Source organism: Maniola hyperantus, chromosome 22 (genome assembly GCF_902806685.2).
Source record: "Maniola hyperantus chromosome 22, iAphHyp1.2, whole genome shotgun sequence".
Classification (NCBI taxonomy): domain Eukaryota; kingdom Metazoa; phylum Arthropoda; class Insecta; order Lepidoptera; family Nymphalidae; genus Maniola; species Maniola hyperantus.
The window spans coordinates 10,456,184-10,468,325 of NC_048557.2; the positions used below are offsets into that span (position 1 = coordinate 10,456,184).

A 12,142-nucleotide genomic window follows, 5' to 3' on the forward strand; every position below is an offset into this window, starting at 1 on the left:
GATCCCGAGCACGCACCCTAACTTTTCGGAGTTCTCCTTCGCTCTAGGCTGGTTGTCGCACTTAAACGTTTCCAGTCCCGTATCTTAAATTATTTCGAGGCGGGGAAAAAACTGAAAAATACCACCCCCGCCCGACAGAATTTTTACCTTTATCATCATCATCATTTCAGCTATAACACACCCACAGATAGACATACGTTTCCGTCTATTGTGCGTTGGTGCGACTTTTCGGTGTTGCACTTGATTTAACGGTGAAGGAAAACATCGTGAGGAAACCTGCATGCGTGTTCAATAGTGTTCTCACAGGTGTGTGAAGTCTGCAACTCCGCATCGGGCCAGCTAGCATGGTGAAATATGGCCTAAGCCCTTCTCATTCTAAGAGGAGATCCATGATCTATAGTTCCTCCTTCACCTTTCTACTATCGTACCGCAAGGCATCGCCAAGGTCTGCACCCTACGTAGTCGAAATCCCACGGATATAATATACAACGTTTATTCAAAGTAGGTAAAAAAAATTACGCTTTTTGATAGTCGGTTTTTGCATTTGTAAGATGATGATAGTTTTTACACGAACTTAAAACTAAAGCTACGAGGGTTCCAAACGCGCTTAGGTCTGAAAAGAGCCCACAACAAACTCTCTACTCTAATAAAATAATAACCCTTTCATTTCCAGACATTCTTTATATGGAGTTCAAGTGTATGACATGCAACAGACCAAAATATTAATGGACTTGGTCGAACGTCTATATTTAGATATATGGACTTACCCTAATCCTGAAACTGAGGGTCTGATCCTCGTGGCCCCTCACAAGAAGCCAGAGTTTGAAGACAACCTTACAGCTATGAATGCTACTTACAGAATTGACACGGAAAATATTAAGGAGTAAGTTCATTCATTCGGTTTCAAATCAAATCAAATCATTTATTCAAATTTTTTTTTTTAATACAATAAAACTTAAAGCTAGCCTTATCTAATTACTATATAAATCATGACCGCGTGGAATGGTGCCAAGAATACTGGCTGCATTTCCGCGCTGGACAGCCAGGCTGATCCGCTGCGCAAAAAATGAGCCAGCCCTTCTGTCACCAGTTGAGGCTATTAATCGCGGTGAAATGTCTCGTAAAAAATTTTTAGCACTAAGACTCCATGGCCCCAGGGTCTCCACGGCAAACGGCACAAAAATGTAACTCTCTATAAGAGAGGCATACTTGCGCCGCTTGCCGTTTTCAGCTGTTTCTGCTGCGGCTCCCGGTCTTGATGCTGTCTTCCTGATATGACACGGGGCCAATGTGTCAACGCAAGTTGCGTCCCAAATTCGGTTAAAGTATTAGTTATTATTCAAATTGGGTTTTTTGATTGTCAATTGTCAATTTTTAATTGTGGAATTTTCAAGATAATTATATGTAATATCGATAGTGTCCGGATGTAATGGTGATTACAAATAATTACCTTCCTAAACTTAAAGTTATAGCTAAAGCTAAGTGGTACGCTGGATACAGGCGGCGCAAGTTCCAACGCCTACTCATATACACGGAAACACATTCGGAAAGCGTTGTGTGGGCAGCCCTTCCACTAGGAACAGATGATTTCAAACGAGTCGCAGGAAGCCGCTTGATTCAGGCGGCGTAAGACCGTAGCGAGTTGAAGTCCCTAAGTAGGTACTATGTCTAGCAGTGAAAGTTTATATGTTGACGACGATGATGATGATGAAATTCATTCACACACACTGCTGAATTACGCTAACAAAGTATTTACCCTAGAAGCCTATATAAGTTCCAAGATACAATGATTGAACTAGCTGGGTCCCAAGCTTGACACCCGCTCGCAGGAAGATCTTCCTGTTGTTACGTGAAGCCTACAACACAGCTCTCGTACAAATTCATAGTAACGATATTTTGTGACATGTAATAAAAATAATCTCAACTTAAAAGAACTGAATTTATTCCATCTATACATTGCGAAAAGAGTTATCGAGTCAACCGGGGACCCGAGAGCTGGCAGCTACCTTGGTCAAAGAATTAGTATGGCCATCCAAAGGGTTAATGCTGCCAGCATCTTGGGTACAATGCCTCGCTGCGGTGGTCTCGACGAGGTTTTAGATTTAATTTAATTTATTTTAGTTTTAATTTAATGATGTTTTTTTTTTAGATTTAAGTTTATTAATAGTTTATTTGTTAACCATTGATAATAATTCAATTCATTTTTTATTAATCTATACAATGCCTAATAATCTTAGTTCTACACTATTAACTTCTTCAAGACATAATTATAAATTCCAATCTTTTCTGCTTTCAATCAATAGCCTCCGCTTTTTCTTGCCGCCATTTTACATCTGCCCCTAATTATCTTTTCTTTTTTGTAAATTCAACTTTAGGCAAATTAATTGCTTTACAGAAAATTGGATGTGGAAGATAAGTTGATGGCTGAGGCTCAGCTCAATAGCAATTCGAGCAGATCTGACAGATTCGGCTTATCATTTGACGTCATCCACCGTTGGGCTGTGGTAAGTATTCAATTTTTTTTAAGTACCTTAATACTTCATCATCATCCTGTGGGCGTTCACTGTTGGACATAAGGCCTTCTTCATCAAGCCAGGCTCTTTATATCGTCGGTCCATCGTGCTGGAGGGCGCTCCGCACCACTCTTGATTATACACTCTTGCTTACAGCTTCACATAATTTCGCTGAGTGTCAAAATTTTAACATTATGATTAAGAATATCACAAGTATATAGCATATACAAGATCAGTCCCAGAATACTCCCTTGAGGAACTCCAACTAAGTATTTCTGTTTCAAGGCACCGAGCTATTTACTATTAGGCATAATTAATGATTCTTTTAATTGAAATCGAAATGGTTTTCAGGTCGACAGATACCTCGTGGACGTAGCAAACAGATTCCCGAGAGTTGCTCGCGTTGTCTCTGCAGGAAGGAGTGTCGAAGGTCGTGATATTAAGTACTTGAGAATATCCACAGACAATTTCACGGTAAATAATATAAAGGCTTCATTATTTTCCCTATACAGAAACTGATCCAGCCAATCTATTCTGATCTAGAAATTACAAAACAAAAATGAAAATCTATCGGTTTTACGAATGTGCCCTGCCCATTGCCACTTCAGCTTCGCAACCCGTTGAGCTATGTCGGTTACTCTAGTTGATCACGTAGAGATACTGCGAGCATAGCTCTCTCCATCACCCGCTGAGTGACTCTGAGCTTTCTTATGAGGCCCATAGCTAGCGACCATGTCTCGGATCCATAATCACTTTATTTATTATTATTTCTTTATTTATTTATTTCCAGAGCAGGACTAAACCAGTAGTCTTCATCCAGTCTCTCCTACACGCCCGAGAATGGATCACCCTGCCTATAACGCTATGGGCTATCCAGGAGTTAGTCATCAATGTCACTGAGCAGGATCTTATCAGGAACATCGACTGGATCGTCCTTCCGATCGCAAATCCTGATGGATACGAGTTCTCTCATACTAATGTGAGTATTTTATGGTTCCGTAAATCCAAAAAAGAACCCTTATAGGAGCACTTGGTTGTTTCTCTGTCTGTCATGTCTTTCAAGACCCGTCATGGTAATGAAACCTATAGGGTACTTCCCGTTGACCTGCAAAGCAAACTCCTATAGCACAAGCAAAGGAAAAAAATCCGAATTCATGGTTACATAACAAAAATACTAATTAAAAAAATCTATATATTTTATCAAGGTCCGGAGCCTTTCATGTGCGAATCCGGCTTGCACTTAACGATTTTTTACCACACCAGGGAAAATTTAGAAATTGTAAAATTCCAAATTTTTCCTGCCGCGAATCGAACCCGGAACCTAACACTAATAAAACCAGAGCGCTCACCACTGCGCTTCACTGGTCATCAAATCAATTGGTTAATTCGGTTTAAATCAATTTACTTTATCTCCTGCTTACAGACTCGCATGTGGAGAAAGAACCGTCGTAGGGGTCACCACGCGACCTGCTTTGGCGTCGATCCCAACAGGAACTACGACCACTTCTGGGGAACCTTGTCCAGCAACAGCCCTTGCCACGACACCTTCCATGGCCCTAGAGCATTCTCTGAACCAGAGACCGTGATTACCAGGGACATCATCACCCAATTCAGGAGCAGACTTGCGTTATACCTTGATGTTCACAGCTTTGGAAGTATGATTCTCTTCGGTTTTGCTGCTCCCAGACCAGGCGTCCTACCCCCAAACCACGCAACATTATCTTCAGTAGGAAACCAGATGGCTCGGGCTATAGATGCCGTCAAATGGCCCAGGAATCCTAACTATAGAGTTGGTAACGTTGCACAACTACTCTCTGTCGCTTCAGGGGGCGGGACGGATTGGGCTCAAGCCTTCTTGCCAAATAGACTGTCCTATGCTTTCGAAATACCAGCGCATAGAAACCAGAATAATATTAATGGTTTCCTGGTTGATCCAGCTTTTATAAGGCAAGCTGGTTTCGAAACCTGGCAGGGCATTAAGGTTGCAGCGCGTTTCGTTGTTCGGCACAGAGCGATTTTTGTGAATAATAACTATTGAAAATAATTATGCCCTGTATGGATTAAACGTGTTCTTATTCTTATACGATAGCACAAAACTGTACCTTAAAAAAACAAAGTACATAATTCTAATTATTTATTTATTTTGATGCATTAAAAAATAAGAAATCAATAAAATTAAATCGTGAGTATTGTAAAACTTAGTTTTATTATATTTTAAAAACCATTGATACATTGAGCCTAATACAAAACTGTAATGGTGATACTAAAATTAAAAAGGATGATTTTGAAAATTGGGAGCACCAAGTCCTCAGTATAGTATTCCTCATAACTAAGGTTCCAGGTCCCTATTCCTATAAAAGGTTCCATTGTTCCTATAAAAGGAGGAGTTCTTTTTTGAGATAATAATAATTCCCAAGTCCATATACCAAAGCAATAATTAAAAGTACGGAAGAACTTTTGACACTTAACAAGATCTACTTCGTGATCACCAAGAGACTTGCGACAGTATATTTTTAAATAAAGAATAGTAATTTGAGTTTGAATTGTTGGAAGACGTAATGAATTCACGATCGTGACCGTTTTGTCCGGTCTGTTCTCTTGCCTGTTTTTCCATTTTTCCCCCATTTCAATGCCCGTAGAGCTCGTTGAATAATAAGTATGAATATAGTTTTGAATTTTCCTCCCGTTTCATATTTTCAACATTGAAGGCGTCCATTAGATAATTAACTTCTGCATCAGTCAACTCCGTTTATCATGTTTTTTTAAAATATAATACTAGCAGTTGCCCGCGACTTCGTTTGCGCAAAATTAGTTTTGATATACCTACCTACATACTCGTAGTTCTTGCATTTCACGAGAGCGAGTGGCACATCGTATCCGTAAAAGTAAAGTACACTAAATGTGTGCGTTTGCGAGCGCTTGCTCGCGACTGATTGGTCCGACAGGCACGCACATTTACAGTACGCGACCGAAAGTGATGAACATCGGCCTTTAGAATGACGTTTCTTCTTTGTTGAGCGTTGTCTCTGTCACTCTTACTCATATGACGTTTTTGTCGGATTCTACGACCGAGACGGTGCTCTACAAATTTGCTATCTCCTTCTAAAGATCGATGTTCATCACTTTTGACCGAATAAAAAAAATGTGCCCATGTATACGACGTCACCACAAGTAAAGTTCACTCGCCTTCGTGAATTGCAAGAACTGTACCTAAGCAGTAGTTACAAATAGTAGCTTAGATCACTTCTATTCACTTTTAGTAGAAGCAGTCAAGTCAAGAGTGAATAGGCATCTTCTAGGCAAGCGCGCTCCATCTTAGGCTGCATTATCACTGGCCCGTGCTCAGTAGTTGGCCGGTAGTAGGTGTGACATTAGGTGAGTCCTTGAGTGGAGAATGGAGACCGCGTTTAAGCAAGCGTAGTGTAGGACGCCGATATAAAGAGGCTGGCGGGAAATGGCTGGATGAGGAAGGCTGAGGACCGGGTGTGGTGGCGCTCTTTAGGGAAGGCCTATGTCCAACAGTGGATGTCCACAGGCTGATGATGATGATGATGATGCTACTCAGAACACAAGATAAAGCAAAATTTTTCCGGTATAAATCATATTCAAGGATTCTACAGATTCTATCACTCCCATAAATCAATGGACAACAGGGATAGTCAAAGGTACGGATGCCCCATAAAATATTCCGTGTCGAGCCCGGGATGGTAGTGGATAAGAGAAGCAGACGTCACGGAAATCCCGTTGATTTTCATCGCAGGTGAACTATAATGGACGGAATTCGAGAAATTCCTCGATACTGTTAAGAATAGTGCACACTGTACATAAGAACAACCGTTACTTTCTAGATAGAGATTTGGTACCTAAAGTGAGCTGTCGAGCAACGAAAGGCCTCAACATCGTCATTAACGACCCATCGTCAGCCCACTACTGAGCACGGATAGGAGAGCCGAGACTCTCAGAATGGGAAGGTTTTAGGCCACAGTTCCGTATATCGTATTAGATACAACACACTACCTTTTACCGTAAGTAGGCCACTCGGATCGTAGGCGGGGTATTGACCCGAGTTTTGCACGCTATACATTGCGGGATTGAAAATACTAAATCACTAAAGCTACAAAATGAGGCAAATGATTATTGGTATTGGATTGTGTTTAGGTAGTATAACAAAAACGCTAAGTTTTTGCTAGCGTTCTGGTTACACCCTGTATTTTCACACACTGTGAAAATTTTAACTCTCTACCTATTACGGTTCATGGGATGCAGCCCGCTGACGGACGGACGTACAGCGGAAGCTCAGTAATGTTATATTTTTATTTAATAAGTTTTAATCTTTATTGAGACTAAATAAAAGTTAAAGATGTACACTAAGCCTTACAACAGGACAAGGCGTAAAGGAAAAATATCGCCCTCTCGCGCTACGTGACGTCATGTTCCGTGCTCTGTAGTGGACATTTACTGGTGACGGAGATTTGTTTATGTCACCCCGACTGAACATTGCCTTCCTTATGCTTCGGCCACACTATCGGGATTCGACGAATGATTCGTGATCTTGGTTTTATAATATTTGTTGTTATAGCGGCAATACCAGAACGCTGGCAAAAACGAAGACAGGTGATAGTACTGATGATCAGTGATATGATACCACAAAAAAAACGCGAAAAAAATAAATTAAAAAATCCTTTATTTTGTAAAATTTCACGATATATTGCAAATAAAACATCTGAATGACGCTAGAGGACAACGAACGTTCCGTAAGTAGGTCGCAGTCGTAGGTGGGGCATTGACCCGAGTTTTGCACGCTATACCTACATTGCGGAATTGAAAAATACTAAATCACTAAAACATTTCTATTGCCTTGTTTACAATTCTGCGGTAGTGGTTAACCAAAAAACCCTATGCCTGGATGTTTTGCTAAATAACACAGGCTGCCCTTGAGAGTGGAACTTAAATCTTAACCACTGAATTCACAAAGTTTTAATTAAAGCTGCTGTAATTTCACAAAATAACTGACACAATTGTGGGTTGTTTTGAGGGCTTAATATTTGCGTAGGTTGTTTTTGTATTGAGCATCAACGTCTTTTTAGGTGCAAGGCACACCGGCAGACCCAAGTCGCAACGTCTTTCTTGATAACAAATTCAAACTAAGCTTTAGTTACTTAGCGTTTAAACAATCGATGTTGGTTACTCTAGTTCTCCTACGGATCTCCTTATTTCTGATTTATCCTTAGCATTTAAAAGAAAAAGAAAATTCTCAACCTGCCTGCCTGAGAAGATGCCTATTCAGACTGTGAAAATATTACACTAAAACTTAAAGCTAGACTTATCTAATTACTATACAAATCATGCCCGCGTGGAATGGTGCCAAGAATACTGGCTGCATTTCCGCGCTGGACAGCCAGGCTGATTGCGCAAAAAACGAGCCAGCCCTTCTGTCACCAGATGAGGAAATGTCTCGTAAAAAAAATTTAGCACTAAGACTCCATGGCCCCAGGTTCTCCACGGCAAACGAACAAAAATGTAACTCTTGATAAGAGAGGCATACTTGCACCGCTTGCCGTTTTCAGCTGTTTCTGCTGCGGCTCCCGGTCTTGAAGCTGTCTCCCTGATATGACACGGGGCCAATGTGTCAACGCAAGTTGCGTCCCACATTTTAGCGCCCGTCCTCGTTCCCAGAGAACCAGCGTCAATCCATCAGGTCTCTTGCCATTATTCACACTTGACTTGAACTTTAAAAACATTCCAAAATCTTCGGCATCGAATCCAATAAACCAATATAGAAACAACTGTAAAATAACCAAACTTTTAGTTCCGAGATAATTTTCTGACGCATTATTAAAAAAAGAGGATCGCAAAGTTTCCGCCCCAATGACAATTTCCAAATTGAAAATTGATCCGCCAATGTCCCTTGTGTCGACAACGGGGGAAAATCTCATTTTAAAATCCCGCTCGTCGCTTCGGGCGACCAGAAATTTAATATGGTCTCATAAAATTGGTTACTTAAGTAATTTTCGAAGTGCTACTGCCGCTGAAGGTGTTGTTTTTAGGGTTCTCTAGCTGTAGGTTGCCAACGGGACCCTATTACTAAGCTCCGTCCGTCCGTCTGACTGTCAGCGGGCTGTATACCATTATAGCAAAATTTTCAAAATGGCCGCCATGCAAATTTAAAAAAATAATTGAAAGAAAATTGTTATTTCTTGTACGATGGTAGGGAACCCTTCAACACCGGTTTCTTTAACATTTATTAAATTACTAGCTGATGGCTGCGACTTTATTCGCGTGGATTTAGGTTTTCTAAAAATCCCGTGGGAACTCTTTCATTTCCCGGGATAAAAAGTAGCCCACAAACCGCATAGTATTCAAACCATCTAGGTTCAAAACAGGTATCATAATCCATTCAAAACTATCCAAAGATCTAGTTGGATTCTCTTCGACAAGCCTAGTTACAATATTCAAAGCTGCTGGAATGGTTAAATCCATTCTCTTGGAATTATGCCAGATTCGATTACTACTATAGGCTTTGCAGTTTGTAGATACCTACTGTAGAATTTCTTGAAGTGATTTTCAAATACGATAGCGTTCTATTTTCATTCGTAATACGCCCTTCTATGTATTCCAATTTAACACTCGTTAAATTTATAAAAGTTTTTCCTCAATGCTTATGTAATTTACAATCAGTACAATTGAAAACTTGCTTATTTTGTGTCTGTCTGCTAGATTTTCACGGCCTAACAGTTAAACCAATTTTGATAAAATTTGGTACAGAGTTAGCTTGCATCCCGGGGAAGGACTACTTTTTATCCCGGAAAATCAAAGAGTTCCCCGGGATTTTTTAAAAAACCTTATATCCACGAGGATGAAGTCGCGGGCATCCCCTATTCTATATATATATATATATATATATATATATATAAAAGGAAATGATGACTGACTGACTGACTGACTGATCTATCAACGCACAGCTCAAACTACTGGACGGATCGGGCTGAAATTTGGCATTAGCTATTATGACGTAGGCATCCGTTAAGAAAGGATTTTTTTTAACTCAACCCCTAAGGGGGTGGAATGGGGGTTTGAAATTAATTATGTAGTCCACGCGGATGAAGGTGCGAGCATAGGTTATAGTAAATAATAATAATAATGATCATAGTCAGTCAGTATCTCGTTAGTGGAACTGAAGTCAATGTTTCCAACTACATATTTATCATCAAAGTGTTGGTGTCACACAATTTGTAGCGCGGAGGCTGTAAATCTGTCGGGATCATGTCGGGATGAACATTGTGACGTATACGCTAACAATGCACTTGCCAGTGACATAAACTACCTACACATGATCTCAATTTAAATGTAACTACGAGATTATTATGTATGTATGTATCCCCCCAAAAACATTTCATGTAAATTTGGTTGCCAAGACTCACAAGTTCATAATGCTTTCACTGTTAAAAAGTTATGAGATCTCTAGTAGAGCCAAGCCCCTAGCTAGCTGAGCTTCGATTTATGCTGCCCGTGGGGCTTGTCCCAAGTCCAAAGTATATAGCTCTTAAGTGCTCTTGACTGTATCACAAGAAATCTTAAGTGCTCTTGACTGTATCACAAGAAATCTTAAGTGCTCTTGACTGTATCACAAGAAATCTTAAGTGCTCTTTGAGTGTATCACAAGAAATCTTAAGTGCTCTTGACTGTATCACAAGAAATCTTAAGTGCTCTTGACTGTATCACAAGAAATCTTAAGTGCTCTTGACTGTATCACAAGAAATCTTAAGTGCTCTTGACTGTATCACAAGAAATCTTAAAAAGTACGTACAAAAAGGCGGTCTTATCGCTAAATAAATAGCGATCTCTTCCAGACAACCATAACGCTAGGGAGAAAACGAACAAATGGACAATGGGAGGTGGTGTATATAATAAACCTAAATACCAATAGCTAAATAAACTAAACCAAATAATTATGATATCAAAATACATAGTTATTATTAATAGTTACACTAAACTAAATAAAACACTATACAAAATAAAATATAATAGATATACATAAGACTACACAGATATATATACACATATTGATTTAAATAATAAACTATGGCGTTAGTGGCAAAGAGAAAGGTAATGTTCTTTGACATCAGTTTTTTTGTTAAGGGATTCAGCACGATGAATTTGCGAGGGAAGCTCGTTCCATAAACAGATAGCCATGACCGTGAAGGAATTACTAAAGTATTTTTATTATTATTATAGACGAAGTCGCAAGCTAAAGCTAGTTTAAAAAATGAACCTCATGAAATAGGTATATATTAGGTATCTAAGGTTCTTTTAAGTATGCAAATACAATGCATAAATCTTGAAAAGTGGCAAATTTCGCAAAGTCAAACAATGAAAGCAGTTGCCCGTATATTGCGTCTGCCCGTTAACTATTCCAACTTTGACCATTAATTTAAATATGAATATGTCGTTTAAAGTACGAAGTAAGGAACAAGTTTGGAATAATCTAAGATTTTTGTCACACCGTATCGTAACAGGTAAAATAAACAGTCGTCATGAACATCAAGCGATAGACATCCAATGCTGGAGATAAGTAGGTCTCTTGTAGGGACATCCACACGCCACGGTCTTGCGCCGTCTGAATCCAGCGGCTCCCTGTCACTCCTTTGATGTCGTCTATCCACCTAGTGGCAGTTACAACTTCGAGTACCAGTAATATTTGCAGTACCAGCAGGATACTTCACACTTTCTTTTACACTTCGAACTTTCATCATTATCAACCGATCACCAGCCCGGAGTGATAAGAGAAGACCATAGTCCATCATCCTAGCCTGGTGCGGATTGGCAGACTCCATACACCGTTGAGAGAATTATGGGGAACTTTAAAGCAAGCAGTTTTCTCACGATGTATTCCTTCACCATAACATTTAATCGTTAAGTACCTACTAATAGTTAGAATATGGAATGAATTGGAATTGACATGTAGCCATTTTTAAATAATAATGTATTTAATAATAATAATTGTGAGGTTATTTTTAAAAACTGATTTGAATTGTCAGAAATGATATGAAATTATTATTTTTCTAATGAAGGTAGTTTAATAAAATCGATATTTCACTGATTCGATGTCATACGGTAGGTTGCTGGGAGGGTATATGGAGTGAATTTGCAATAATACGCGTGTTTTGAAGGTTTTATTTTAGCATCCTTCCGAAATTCGGGGCGATTATTGTATTGATTTACTTTACGGTGTGATAGGGAGCTAAATAAAACATGGCCAAAGAAATTGTTTTCTTCTACCTCACCGCAAGTTGTTGTGTTGTTCGCGTTAATGGTTTAATCTTTTCCTTTATTACTTGTTGTCTTGTTATGCATTACTTACCTCCCTTGTTTGCTGTTCGGTTAGCCAGACTTTGTTTCATGTTTAACCCTAATATGTCCCCATAGCACAGGATATGTATCATATCTACTTATATCTACTTATCTACTTAATATTATAAAGAGGTAAAGTTTGTATGTAAAATGTAACTAATCTCTGGAACTATTGAACCGATTTGGATAATTCTTTCACCAGTAGTAAGCTACATTCTTGCCCTAATGGTTTAATTTTTTCCTTTATTACTTATTGTCTTGTTATGCATTACTTACCT

General features: G+C 39.3%; 2 protein-coding genes across 2 annotated transcripts in view; both read left to right on the forward strand.

Annotated features, from left to right (window-relative positions):
- Positions 1 to 12,142, forward strand: part of LOC117992983 (venom acid phosphatase Acph-1-like) — a 520,874-nt gene that overhangs the window by 454,900 nt on the left and 53,832 nt on the right. The window lies entirely within an intron of this gene.
- Positions 656 to 4,620, forward strand: LOC117992741 (carboxypeptidase B-like). The gene is made up of 5 exons (XM_034980456.2): positions 656 to 883; positions 2,396 to 2,504; positions 2,865 to 2,987; positions 3,304 to 3,492; positions 3,937 to 4,620. Exons 1-5 carry the CDS (start codon positions 705 to 707, stop codon positions 4,549 to 4,551), a joined length of 1,215 nt encoding a protein of 404 aa, XP_034836347.2. The 5' UTR covers positions 656 to 704; the 3' UTR covers positions 4,552 to 4,620.